Source organism: Conger conger, chromosome 1 (assembly GCF_963514075.1).
Source record: "Conger conger chromosome 1, fConCon1.1, whole genome shotgun sequence".
Lineage (NCBI taxonomy): Eukaryota > Metazoa > Chordata > Actinopteri > Anguilliformes > Congridae > Conger > Conger conger.
In genome coordinates, this window is record NC_083760.1 from 19,668,561 (window position 1) to 19,682,271 (window position 13,711).

At 39.8% G+C, this 13,711-nt stretch overlaps 3 protein-coding genes across 5 annotated transcripts in view; all 3 read right to left on the reverse strand.

The window, feature by feature from the left end:
• Positions 1 to 2: 2 nt before the first annotated feature.
• srp14 (signal recognition particle 14) lies at positions 3 to 4,020 on the reverse strand. Its single transcript, XM_061217657.1, has 5 exons — positions 3,812 to 4,020; positions 2,744 to 2,816; positions 2,443 to 2,555; positions 2,296 to 2,328; positions 3 to 1,328 (listed from the first exon to the last, which is right to left on the reverse strand). Exons 1-5 carry the CDS (start codon positions 3,833 to 3,835, stop codon positions 1,239 to 1,241), a joined length of 333 nt encoding a protein of 110 aa, XP_061073641.1. The 5' UTR covers positions 3,836 to 4,020; the 3' UTR covers positions 3 to 1,238.
• A 611-nt stretch (positions 4,021 to 4,631) lies between these two features.
• Positions 4,632 to 9,799, reverse strand: LOC133135273 (5'-3' exonuclease PLD4). Of its 3 annotated transcripts, XM_061252168.1 has the most exons (11): positions 9,578 to 9,799; positions 9,261 to 9,332; positions 8,721 to 8,893; positions 8,382 to 8,565; positions 8,159 to 8,279; positions 7,939 to 8,066; positions 7,598 to 7,798; positions 6,883 to 7,022; positions 6,490 to 6,655; positions 5,643 to 5,739; positions 4,632 to 5,492 (listed from the first exon to the last, which is right to left on the reverse strand). In XM_061252168.1, the coding sequence occupies exons 2-11, from the start codon at positions 9,309 to 9,311 to the stop codon at positions 5,278 to 5,280; spliced, it is 1,476 nt and encodes a 491-aa protein (XP_061108152.1). In that variant the 5' UTR covers positions 9,312 to 9,332; positions 9,578 to 9,799; the 3' UTR covers positions 4,632 to 5,277. The 3 variants fall into 3 exon arrangements, with proteins under 3 accessions (XP_061108152.1, XP_061108162.1, XP_061108144.1); XM_061252178.1 differs by lacking the exon at positions 9,261 to 9,332 and having other exon boundaries at positions 9,578 to 9,796; XM_061252160.1 differs by lacking the exon at positions 9,578 to 9,799 and having other exon boundaries at positions 9,261 to 9,567.
• Positions 9,800 to 10,175: 376 nt separating this feature from the next.
• The window catches only part of cep170ba (centrosomal protein 170Ba), a 28,799-nt gene continuing 25,263 nt past the window's right edge, over positions 10,176 to 13,711 (reverse strand). Inside the window, exons 17-19 of the mRNA XM_061250357.1 lie at positions 13,589 to 13,682; positions 13,389 to 13,440; positions 10,176 to 13,079 (exon numbers count right to left, since the gene is read on the reverse strand). Of these exons, the coding sequence (XP_061106341.1) occupies positions 12,826 to 13,079; positions 13,389 to 13,440; positions 13,589 to 13,682 (400 nt within the window). The 3' untranslated portion in view covers positions 10,176 to 12,825. The remainder of the gene's footprint in view (positions 13,080 to 13,388; positions 13,441 to 13,588; positions 13,683 to 13,711) is intronic.

Below are 13,711 nucleotides of genomic sequence, written 5' to 3' on the forward strand. Positions count from 1 at the left end.
AATTTACTTTAAAATGTCATTTTATTGTCAGGTGCAGAAAACAAAAAAATTCCCTCAAAGGTTATACTGATCTACCTTTGACAAAAGGCAAAACAGCATTTTCGCTCAGTCTACAATGGAAAAATATCCCTTATGAAGGCTGCTTCATATGTCAGTTTCATCCCACAGAGCACACTGAAGGTCCATCAAACTACTTTCAATGACAATAAGAGGAAAATTAATTCAAGCGTTTTCAACTAGAGACAGAGTTAATTTCATTCACTGTATGATTTATTTTATATCAGGACCAAAACAAATGTAGTAAATGCATCCACTGATTTCAAACCTCAAATCAAAATGAATCCCATGTTATTACTGTAACCCAGTAGTGCATTAAAATTTCCATACAGACCCAAACAAGCAATTTCTTTTTCCAAATGCACTTAGGATAAAATAACTCTTAAATCTGAAAATATGGCAATTTCAAATTTAAAATGAATCTCAAAATTAAAACAAAAACATATTTTCAAGATAAAAACAAAAATATGAAGTCCAGGTCCTCTGTAGGTCTGTGCAGTCAACTAGCCTTGTCCCTCCCTGTTATAGCTGGTTAAATATAGAAGATATTGGCATCAATCACATTGTGTATTTATTTGACACCATGAGTTCACACAAGGCCCTACTTCAAAACTCCATTCAAAATTCTTAACTTACCTCGGTATGTGATTTTTCTATCTAAATTAAATTCAAGATCCAAAGACAGCATGGTGCAGAAGATTTCAATGGAAAAATGTGAAGACCTGAACTAGCAGGCAAATTAATACTAGATGGAGGCATTTCCCCTATAAAGGGGAAAGCAGACAGGAATTTTGTGTGTGTTTTTAAAAACTTAAGACAGTCAGCAGCATTCGGATTACCTCTGACACTTTCTGCACAGTTGCTTGTACCATGTGGGCCACAGGTTTCTCTACATCTTAAATCCAAAGCACGGAAGCCTGCACCGGTGGCATGAACTACAAGAGCCTTCACAAGTTTTCATAGGCAGGGAGCCGCCTGTCTGTGGCACACAACACTGCAGGGTTAAGACAGACGTTAATGCCACGGTGGTCTGCACGAGCTCTCGGGTTGATCCGTCCAGCTCACGGCTGATTGGTTGGAGGTGGTGGTGCAGGCGGGTGCCGAGGGCGTGGATGGGAGGCAGAGGCAGGTGGGGATGTCTGTATGGATGGTGTTTCCAGCACGCCCTGCCGGTCTGCGGCTCACTGGGTCGCCTTGCTCTTCTTACTTTTGCTCTTCTTGTCCTTCTTCTTCAGCCCATCCATGTGTGCCCTAAGCAGGTTGGAGTAGGCCTAGGGAAACGGAGGCGAGAGCGGCCAGATATCACATGGTTTACTAATATTTAAACCACATTTATTTAAGTGACTTTTACCCAAAGGAACCATTATGCTCTCTTACATCTCTATTATTCTGGATTACACATGGAAACATTGAAAACGATTACACTAGAAAACTAGTTTTGTTGAATCAATTCAGTCCAAGTAGCATGCTCAAGGGTACCATAGCAGTGCCCACTTTAGGTTGAAAATCTGAAACCCTAACAAGGCCAGTTGCCAAAGCTGTGTACAGGTACAGTATTTATTTTTTTAAAAGAACAAATCGGAGCAGACTCTTTTTAAGTAAAAGACATTTACCCAACTCTTTTCAAATGAAAACAATTTAGTGTGTCCAACTCTAAAAAGGACTACAAGTCTGATGATACAGTTAGGACTTAAAAGTAAATGCTACATCTGACTCCAGCAGTGACGAGCATGGACTGCAAAGGGGCTGTGTACTCTGCTCTATTTGGCTGAAAAACCTTCTAAAATGGTAAAAGGTAAATGGACGGCATTTACAGTGTTTTTATCCAATGCACTTTACAAGTAATGCTTCTCATTCAGCCATTTATATACACACACACACACACACACACACACACACACACACACACACACACACACACACACACACACACACACACACACACACACACACACACACACACACACACACACACAGCCATAAGCTGCCTTGCAAGGCACTGACCATGTGAGCTTGGGGTTGCTCAGGGACACCCAGGGCAGGGGATCGAACTGGCAACCTTCCCACTGCCAGAAGATCACCCACCTCCTGAGCTAATGTCCCCGAAAGTTTGTTTGAAATTCAGTGATGTCATTCTGCATTAAGAATTTACTTGTGAAGCTTTTCTAAATAGCACTGCATTCATGGTGCATCCACCACAATATTAGAAGCTACAAATACAAGTTTCAAGACACTCACCATCTGGAATTTATTGACTTCTTTACTACTGACCTGGAAAACAAAAGACAAATGACTTGCAGCACAAACCACAGAAGTGCTGAAGCACATCATTTAATACCTTCCATTACTCCTTTTTTAAACAGCAAAAGCATGCAGCAGGCTTACCACTGTGCTAATTTTCTTCTTTCCAACTGAGGCGCGGATAAGACATTTGTTGTCAACGGGTTCAAAATTCTCTGGGTTGCCTTTCCTCGGCACTGGTTTGGTTCTCCCATCATCTGCAGAGAAATGCAGAGCGCATATTGATGAAACTGTAGCTAGAAGTCAAGCAGGATCAATTCACTATAAACTACACAGCCATAACACAGCCACAGCCATTGAATGAAAATATCTATTCAAATGGTGCAATTTGTTAAAATGCTCTAAACACTCACAAATCAATAGGGTTTTCAGATACAGAACTTACATTTCTTTAATGTGATGTAAACACTTCCTGTTGTCCGGCATTTTTGAAACAGTCTTGTCAGCTCTGTCAAGAACTGGGGGGGCGGGGAAAGAGAGTTAGCTAAACTTCGTGTCGTCATTACATTACATTACATGGCATTTAGCAGACGCTCTTATCCAGAGCGACGTACAATGAAGTGACGTCATTCTAGACAACTCATTGTACTAAATAACTAGATACAAAGTCACATTACGTTAACGAAACTGCCACTCTTAAACACTCAGGACAGGGTTACATTTCTCTATTATCGCCAATTAGCTACTACTTGTAACCAAGTTCACGTTGCACAAGCATGTTCAGTTTAAATTCCACTGATATCCTCAAGTTGAAACATGAAACAGCAATGTTCAAAAAGAATTAGAAATTAATTTGAAAAGGGAGGGGGGTCGCCATTATCATGGCTTTGCTTCGAGTTGGCACTGGGTGTATACTGTGAACTGCTGCATAGAATGCCAGAATGTTATCATTAAAAAAACTATTGTATTTAGAAAGAGAATAGCTCTTGGCTCTTATTTTATTATATATATTTTAATAGAACGTTGTAGCATTCCGTTCTGGGAACCTTAATCAACTTGACAGGAAATGTTACCCATAAGGTTCCACACGTGTTAGCGAAGTTAACCGATAACCAACTTAAAGCTCCCTGGTTGGCGAACAATTATGGCCATGGAGTTTTTACATTTTTAACGTTAACTAACCAAGTGGGTGCGTAAATGCATTTACGCTTGCTAGCCACATATGCAGCAGCAACCGCTTTACTAAATAGATAATAGATAATAGTTACCGTACAATACTTCATATGCTCAATTTCATTAAGTTTATTTACATGTGGTTTCAACCATAAACGTATTAAAACAGAGGGTAAGTAGATAGCTACCAACTTTTTGGACAGCGACAAAATCTCGTTGTCCACCGAGTAGCTAAATAGCTAACTTAGTTAGCGTCTGCTCGCGTCCACCAGATGTCTAGCAGCAACTAGCTAACACAAATTCGGGTAACGTTAGAAGCAAAGGAGTCATGTTATCTTACCGAGTCATTCTCGAGAAGCACCATAGTTTTTCAAGACCGTCGGGATCCGGTAAACTGCTATTTTACAGATCCGAAAGATCTTAGCTTCCTAGACTAATACCAACTAGTTAACCGAAACAAACTAGCCCAATCATCAATCACAGTAAGCACACGTACTGCAACAGGAAGCCGATAACTGAACTTTGACCTTTTCACTTAAACCTCACCAGCTGACATGAAAGCTTCTTCTTCGGTATGTTTACACTACTCACTTACTAACGTAAAATGGTATATCGCCACCTACTGAGCAGGAATGGGGACCGGGAAAGCCATGGACGTATCAGAGTCATACCTACCGTGAAGTTCCTGTTCACATTAGGCTTGTACAAAAAGTCATCCGCAGTTTCAGGCACCATGCATGCGTCACACATTGTAATGACACAATAAAAAGAACGGCACAATTGCTTTCAAACATGCAAATATTTGCTGTGTTATTCCTGATACTATTCACTTAAGGAAACCATATCATTTTGTGGAAAAATGTGGTTCTGGATTCTGATCATCCAATCAAGAGCGGGCTTGCAATGAAATGGCTCTGATAGCACAATAAACAATTATTGTGTTGCCTGTCCTGGTAAACTACAGCAGTGTACTCAATGACACGTTTTTGTTGTGTTTATATTTATATTGTGCTCATTCTTAATTATACATAATCAACAAATTACTAAAAATTATGGCATATTTTAAAAATATAAAATATTAATTATCTATAGATTTACCAAAGGAACAGATGAAAAAAAAGTAATTACAAGCCAAATGAATTCATCACAAACTATCCCCATTCATCACAAAAAAACATTGATACTTTAAAAACAGATAATACTGTATGCAAACAACAATTTGGTATTGCAAGTAAATAAAATGCAATAAAAATATTAATAAACACAGAAGATGTTGCAGAGGTAAAGAGCATTGTGATGCTTCATTCGAACCCAATGAAAAACAGTTTGAAAAACATGTTATGTAACATTGTGATATTCTGTTAACTACATTTTGTTTGACAAAACAAAAGTGAAAAGCGAGTGAGCTGGGATGGGTGAATAGGATATGGGAGTACAACGTTTGCTTTACTCAATGGAATGGACGGAGTATTTAATTTATTCAAATGTAGACTTGTCTTTCTTGATGAACAATTTTGCAATTAATTATCACCCATCAGCAGATCCTTATTGAACTGTAGCTTATGTAGTTGTATCACCTTTGTACATGCCACATTACAGTGATTTGAAAAAGAACATACACCCTCTTTGTGGTTTGTTATGTACAAAGTCATATAATATTTTGCTGACAATAAAGATAATCAATTGATACCCTGCACAATAGAACTCCTATCTGAGCTCAACCTTACATGATTCCTTTGGTTCAAGTGAAAACCTTTCTTTCAATGATCTCTTGGGGCTCTGATGAGAGAGATCTGTTGTCATAGTTCAGTCTCCAAATGCTTCAGAGAATGCACAGTCAGGATTCTGGCCCAGGTCAGACAGAGCGACAGTGAAGTGAGAGTGCCAGTCCCGGTCAAATGCTCCTCTCAGCTGCACCTGCAGCATCTGTTCCACCAAGCTTGGGTGAGGTGCATCCTGGGAGACCACAATCGCCACCCCTGCTGTTGTGGTGAAGTAGTCGGCTGACCAGTTAGATGTTCCTGGAAGGAATTTTGAAGCCTGAATTACCCTAAATTGATTAAACTTCAGGACATGGAGTCATAACTGTGTACTCTCATAAAGGGAGATACAAGTTAATCAATTGGGAACGGCAGTAAATGAAAGATGAATTATTATGATGGTATTCTTACCAATATATGCCACTTTATCTGTCACCATATATTTATTGTGATTGACTCTGGAGTAGGGGATATCTGATTGGTTCCCCACTGGCACTATGAAGAGTTTCTGGAAGAAAAAAAAAGAACTCCGGTTTAATAGCATTATAATAATGGATTTAAATATATAGGACTTTTTAAAAGATCTAAAACTATTTAGGGTGATGGGTGGAAACACAGGCGGCACGGATGGTGCAGTGGGTAGCACTGCCGCCTCACAGCAAGGAGGTCCTGGGTTCGAATCCCCGTTGGCCGGGGCCTCTCTGTGCGGAGTTTGCATGTTCTCCCTGTGTCTGCGTGGGTTTCCTCTGGGTACTCCGGTTTCCTCCCACAGTCCAAAGACATGCAGGTTAGGCTGATTGGACAGTCTAAATTGCCCATAGGTATGAGTGTGTGAGTGAATGGTGTGTGTGCCCTGCGATGGACTGGCGACCTGTCCAGGGTGTATTCCTGCCTTTCGCCCAATGTCTGCTGGGATAGGCTCCAGCCCCCCTGCGACCCTGTTCAGGATAAGCGGGTTAAGATAATGGATGGATGGATGGATGGGTGGAAACACCTCAATCACCATCAATGTGTAGCACCCACCTGGGTGATGCATGGCAGCCATTTTGCACCAGAATGCTCACCATACAATAGCTTAGATATAGGGAGGGAGGACATTAATAAGCCAATTAAACTACGTTCAGACAATAAACATACTGAAGAGATGTGTCTTGTATGTATGAATTTGCCAAAGGTAATCTGCCATTATTTCAAATGACAACAATGGTTTGTAACTGAGAAATTTGGGGACAGTGGGAGAGGTAAATCTTGGGTGTACCACTTCAATGCCAATGTTCTCAGTGGGCAGGTGCAGGGCATTGAGGGACTGCAGGAAGGGCAACATCTCCGGATCTGTATCTCTTCCACAGCTGATCAGGAGGCGGACTGTAACATGACGGTTAAAAGCTGACCGCTTCAGTGCATTTTCGATGGTGGGCCAGTAGCTAAAAAGAACAGAAGGCAGACAACTGAAAACAATGCATTGAATTTGTGTAAATGACAATTGCATTGTAACAAAACTATTTTGCAATGACATATTTCAGGGGTGGACCCATTTTTAACCAAGGTCTTACTGCAGTTGAATTATGAAAAGAACAATATGACGAAACAGAAAAGTTTATAAAAGATCATCCAAATCAGACATTGCTTTGACTGATGCAGGCAGTCTCACCTTCGGGGGTGAGTGAAACGAGATGTGGGGAAGTACTCCATGACAGCCACATCAATGAAATGCTCTGCCCCCTCGATTATAGAAAGAATGGCATCCAAATCCCTAGTTCTACCAGCAGGGCAGAAAGAGGGAGGAGAGCCCTAAGAGAAAGTGGAGATTTTTCAATAAAATACACAAATTTACATTTACATTTTTGTCATTTGGCAGACGCTTTTAATCCAAAGCAACTTACAAGTGCATAGGTTTTTCCACAAGTCAAAGTATCACATCCATAACTAGGAAAATACACATGGAATGCTGTTCTAAACATATAGGAATCATCATAAGTGCAATAAACACAAGATCTATATGCTCAGTACTCAGTACTCTTCAAGGGTTCAAATTGTGTCTATATGGTCACGCTAGGACTTGGAACCGTACTTTCCTCTGGGGTCCCCATTCCACTTGTCCCTGTGTTCAATTTGCACTTTGTTGTACGTCACTCTGGATAAGAGCGTCTGCTAAATATCTGTAATGTAGTGTAATAATACTCTCTTTCACTGTTTTATTGTAGAAACATTATATTATCTCCCAAGCAGTTTTACTAAACTGACTTCCCACAAGCGGTTTGTGAGTAATTATAAATAGAATGGATGCACCTGGTGTATCAGTACAAGGCACCTGAGAACCTACCATGTGAAACTGGGGGAAAGAAGAACTGAAACAGACGACTCACAGTAATGTAGACCCTGCTGGGGACACCACTCATATTCACCAGCAGGGGGTAATCTTTGTTGATGGTGGTGTCAAAATCAGAGGGCCAGGGGTCTGGGATGGAGGCATTGTGATGGCCAAGCACCCAGTATGACCGGAAGATCTTTTGGAGGTCCTCAGCCAATTGGGAGCAGTTGTATATGACCACTCCAAGTTCTTTCACCTTTCAATTTGAACAATAAAATATAGTAAGGCAAGAATGTAAAAAAAATATGGTTATAGACCATTTGCTATAATCTATATACTATGCTCACACCTTCTAAAAGGCAGTATTTTGAGCTTAACCATTGCCAGAATGGTTACCTGTGTTAATGATCTCCAGTCCATGTTCGCACTTCCAATGTAAATATGTTTCATGTCTATGATCCATAGTTTGGTGTGAAGTATACCTTTTGTTAAAAGCCCAAAATTCACCTTCTTGACATGGACTCCTATTAGCATAAATGAGAATAGAGAGTTTGCTTTGTTACCAACTGATTGATCAGTTATTTCTATAGATGGGACATGCAACTTGCGTCTTTACCTTTACGCCTGAGAATCTGCAGATCTGTAGAGTTCAGCGCCACAGAGGGAATGCTGTTGGCCACACGTATGGACACATTCCTCAGTGTCAGGTCCCCAAACAGCTCCAGTATATCCCTTCCCTTTCAGAGGCACAAGGCCACACAGAGAATAAAGTTAACTATACTATTAGTGCCTATTACTGACAAATTATTCCGGAAGTTATTGAAGTTATTTTGGCTCACAGGTAAGTCAGTGGAAGAGTTGACCATGATATCATTGCCAGTAAGGGACCAGTAGAAAGAGGCTACATCGACCCTCTCTGTCGCCATGACCAGGAGGTCTTTCCATGCCTCATACAGGGGAGTTCCAAAGGTGGCATTAGCATCATATGTCATATAAAGCGGTATACTCTCAGTAAGAACCAACCTGCAGAGTTCAATGTCATATTAAGTTCTCATTTGCAATACAGCTTTGTGTAAATTCTTATGATAGTCTGATATTCCTCAGTGTAGATAAACCTCCAGCTAAGTCCAGGCTAAAGAAGAGACTGTGATTTCTTTCCAACTCCATTACCCTCTCACCTGCTTTGCTCATCAGACACAGGAACATTCAATGTATTCCCCTCCACCTTGGCTTCATCGTGGTCTCCAAGTCGTAGACTTACTTTAGATCCTCTCCATTGCTCCATAAGAGGAATACTACCTATTATCATCAACAAGACAATAATGGCTAAAGTTCCACGCCTACTGGAGCTCTGAGAACACAAGAGAAAATATCCTAAATATTAAAATATTTCCCTCCACCGGAAGCAGAGCTTGTACAATCTGCAAAAAAAATCTTAAAACTTAAATGAATTTAAATTGCTGAAACAAAAGAAACAAAAAACATTAGTAAACATAACTAAAAACAATGTTTAAATAGATTTTAAACATTCATGACTCAGTGACTCCTGCTTTTAACCTCTGCTCTTTGATTACGTTACTGTCACATTCTGATTTGATGATTGGCAACAGTCATTGTTGGTAAAATAATTGTTTTGAAAATGGAAGGAAGAAACCGCAATTATATCACGGCAAACTTTAAGCAATGATGAGTGAATTAACGATAAGAAGCAGTCTTACCCATCGATTAGGAACGTAATTGTCATGTAAATCCTTATATGGTGAGGACATTCTTGTTTTTTTGTACCTATCCTTTAAAATAAATCGACAAAGTACCTTAAAAGCTTCAATAATGAAACTATCAGTTGCAATGAAACCGAGAAACAGCACGTGTGCGCAGTAGCCTACAAGTTTGTTAACCAGCAACCCCAAACCAAAACATTCCACGCACGAAAGTAGAAATGTCATAAAACGGAACTAAGCCATAAAATACCGAAAAAAAAAACATTTTACAAACAACATTGTAGGTATAATCCTCGCATTAAAGGCGTACGCACCTCCTCAGTCCGTCTGCTTAATATGACATTGCTGTATTAAATTAGCATGCAGTGTTCGGTTCCCTTTTTGTTTCTCGAGTTCTGCAATTTGGCTTCAATTCAAATGAAAAGGTTACTTCTTGGTCAAGCAAAATTTGTTTGGACACTGATACAAATCAGATCTATTAAGCTACTGTGTGCAAGTACTTTTTAAGCACACAATGGTCAGAAAGATCGTTTTTTAAACTTTACATGCTGACACATTTATCTGGACAGGGCAGGTTCTTGTAGTAAAAGACTATGGGTCAGTTTGAGTAACAACCCTGGTGTAGAATCCAGCTATGACCAGCTTAAAAACATAGCTCGAGCTGGTCTAATTGGTCAACCAGCTACCAGCTGTTTCAAAACCTAACTTGAGCTGTTTTTTTTTTTTTTCCCAACCGTGAAGAAGTGCAAGAAGCACACTACTGTCAAAAGCCACAGTACAAATCAGTGAAAAGCAGTCTGTTGCTCTGGGACATATTCAATGATGGTTCCATATTCACTCACAACGCTTTGCTAGGTGATATGCAATTCAGTAGCAGCAAGGAGCAACAATGATATTAAAGATGACAAAGTCTATGATTGAGATAATTTTATTAAAAATAAAAAAATTGGTCATGGTAAAATCATGTTTTCTACATTGAGCATAGAATGATATGTATATGCATCTTCAAAACATTTGAAAATAATTATCAAAAAATATAACAATAACAATGACAAACAAATCTGGAAGAACTTAACCTTAAATAAATTAAAACTTCTGCAGAGGATAAAATACCAGGGAAATGGTGACTAAACAGTAAGAAGCCAATATTGAACATACGAGACCGTTGTGGTATACAGAATTGAAATGCTTTGTGTTTCTCTCTCTTTTTTACAGTATTATTTTGAGTAACATGCACAGGAAGAAAAGCCCAGCAAGGACATCAGACATTAGCATCAGCAGTTGCATCATCAGTATCAAACCAATCAGGGGTCTTGGACACAAAAGATACTGAGCACAGGGGCTCCAGACAGGCCAGCAATTCACAACAGAAACATTAACATCAATACATTCGTGAATGTTTGTGGGAGAGAAAATTCAGAACTCCACAGCAGCCTTAATATTAACACAAAGAGAAAAAAAAAAACATGAATTTGCAAAGTCAGTCACAATATGGAAACTAAAAAGATATATTTATCTGAAACCAAAAGGATATATTTAACAGCTGGGCTTTTACAGTGCACAGGTGACGTGTTCCCAATTCGTTTCAATTTACCCTTTCATCGTTTGATCCACCCACTAACTAGTCTGACAACGAGGTGACGTGCAAATGAAGTGCACATTTGGTGAACAATCCAAGAGTCCTACCTCAGTAAATGACATAAGGTACATTTGTATTGTCACAGAATAGTCCATAAGATCTTCCAATCCTTTACTTCAACAGAATTAATCGCATTCATTTTTTTTATCGCATTCCCCTCTCCAAAAGAGAAGCAAACTGCTACAGCTTTAAGATTTAACACAAAGAAGGGACACAGCGGTATGCTGTTAGTGCAGACAAGAGGAAATATAAGCTCTTTATATGTACATACAGTATATCACATAAAGGAGAAGATAAGGAATGCTCTCAGTAATTGCATAGTCAGGTTTCTTTGTTAGTTTTGGACCCACCTGCAGAGTAGCAAAATGGGGAAAAACCTACACATGGGCCTGACAGCTGAAACTGAAGCTTCCTTCCTGATTGGTTTCAACAGAGTTTCACTTCACCAAATCAGTAGAGTATTTATGGGCATTAATGATACAGTGTACAGTAGGTATGGTTGTACACAGAAATGTCAGGTCAACAAGGTGCTCTTTGGCTTTGTGCAATGCAGACGCGCCTTACCAATTATAAACTACACTACACAGAAACAAGTACTGCCTCCCAAACAAGTAACGTAGAAGCTAATAAAATTTGTGTTTTAAAGCTTAAAGTATTTTAAACCACACAATGAAATGATCAAAAGCTCCTACAGAAATGTAAAACTTAGGTGCCCACTGCCAGGAACTGAAGCTGCAACTTACAAGCCTCATAGATAATGGCTACAATAAGGATTATGTCTACCAAGTGGCACAACTTAATCACAACAGAATAGCCTGGACACAAACCTGGCTTCTAAATTCTAAGGAGTCAGGCTACTCTGAAGACCAACTGCATTGTGGGTATTTTATTCAATGGCGCAGTAAAATAGGAACATATAGTATGTTCTTAAAGGCATGGCAGGGTGCATTTTAGAGCAATAGACATAACATCCACACTTTCTTCAAGTACATTTAGGCTCTGCACATTTTCTGGTGCCCAAACCTCAAGCATTCTTCTCCATCTGTGCTCCAAAGCTAGAATAAGTAAAAAAGCGTGAGAACTCAATAAATGTAGCATATTTCCCTTCTAACTCATATACAATTTCTATCTACAGTATAATGCCAATCCACTGTGCTTTACAATATTCAACAAATCAGATGCAGATATCTTAATACGTTATACAGTACAAGAACTCCCAAACACCAAAATGAATTTGACCCCTGCTTCACTGAGGGTAGTCAGGCAAATGAGTTTCTCAGCATACAATTACTCTGCATGGCACCAACAACACCATTCTTCTGCAATTTTGTAAACAGGAATATAACTCTAAATAAATCTGTGTCAGCAATGCACAATCAGCCAGCTTCTTTGACATTCTTTAACAGGAAAGCGGTACCCCTTGAACCAAGCACACAGCCCCTGCGAGATAAAGAGGCGACAGCCCTTTCCAGTTCAACAGGCTTGGGAGAATGTTCCATCAAAATAGCTAGCCGTTTGCTGTTAGCATTAACTGGGTAGCAGTCTTATAAAATGAATGTGCACACAAATAGTACCGGTTATGTTTCTTTTCTGAAATGCAAGATGAAAACAAAGCAGGTAAGGGACAAAGCAGGTATGAGTCTTCCCCTCCCACAATGCTTCTTGGCACAATCTGGCAAAAAATTGCAAAGATCCTAGATACTGCTCCACAGTGATAAAGCATATTTACAATTCATTGAACAAGACTTACAGACAGTAGAACAAGCAAACTTCATATTGTGTATTGTATAGTTTAGCCTTGTTGTGCAATTTTTAGCAACACATCTTTTCCCACTCATAACACATACATTGTGTCCACGGTACACACTGATTGCAAAATAGCAGCAGCGGCAGCCACCACCAGGGAGCGACCTGCATGAAGGTTCAAACTGCAAAGCTCTCTCCCCCAGGCCCCACCATGGGCCCCCTGGCGTGCTCATTGGCACTGCTCCCATGCCCAGAGCTGGGGCCAGCAGAAGGGCCGCCCCCGTGCTGGGAGGACCCAAGGATTTGGGACGAAGACCTGCTGTCCTTGAAGGGTGCTCTGGGCTTCTCCCCGACTGAGGGGTTAGCAGGGGTAGGGACGATCTTGGCTGGCATCTCCAGGGTCCCAGTTGGTTCAATAATCAGGTTTATAACTGACGAAGGGAAAAGACACATAGTACCAGTAATTAATATAGTCCAGTACTGCAGCATGATTTGGGTCCCCCCCAATAACATGAACACTATTTGTACATTTTGACAGAAAATAAGGTAGCAGAATAATGTACAGTATCACCCCGTACATGGACTGCTGCAGCAAAAAAATATTTCAGGAAATATTTCCATTTCAAATAGCAGTTCAACAATATCATGCAAAAATAAAATCACTGATTTGAAGAAAATCTACATTTTAATAACAGTCATCCCCTCATTAATACAAACAGATGTTTAGTTTATGCACTGACCTTCAAGCTGTTTCTGAACTCTTCTTAGTTCTTTCAGAATGGATGCGATTTCCTGAAATGATATTTAAAAAGAAATTGGTAACCAAAAAGAAAGAAAACAAGACACATTGAAACATTATTTTGGTTTAAATCGCTCTGTAGAGGAGGAGTGTTTTAAAATCAGAGTCCTGAATGTCAGAAAAAGGGGAAGAGGTGAGGACCTTATTTGAGGTTTTGAGAATGGGAACTTCATTCTCAGCGTTGACCTTCGCTTCAATCTCTTCCCACACTTCGGTCTTGTTGTGGAACAGCACCCTGAGAACATTTATAAATGACATGAGTGT

Bases quoted from the DNA above. Each gene is read 5' to 3' on its own strand.
- srp14 (XM_061217657.1), bottom strand. From the start codon at position 3,835: ATGGTGCTTCTCGAGAATGACTCG. The intron at 2,329-2,442 runs GTAAGCCTGCTG...TTTGTTTTCCAG, and splicing joins AGAAGAAAATTAGCACAGTG to GTCAGTAGTAAAGAAGTCAA. The intron at 1,329-2,295 runs GTGAGTGTCTTG...CCGTTTCCCTAG, and splicing joins AAGTCAATAAATTCCAGATG to GCCTACTCCAACCTGCTTAG.
- LOC133135273 (XM_061252160.1), bottom strand. From the start codon at position 9,488: ATGACATTTCTACTTTCGTGCGTGGAATGTTTTGGTTTGGGGTTGCTG. The intron at 8,894-9,260 runs GTAAGACTGCTT...TTGTGTTCTCAG, and splicing joins ATTACGTTCCTAATCGATGG to AGCTCCAGTAGGCGTGGAAC. The intron at 8,067-8,158 runs GTAAAGACGCAA...TTATGCTAATAG, and splicing joins GCAGATTCTCAGGCGTAAAG to GAGTCCATGTCAAGAAGGTG.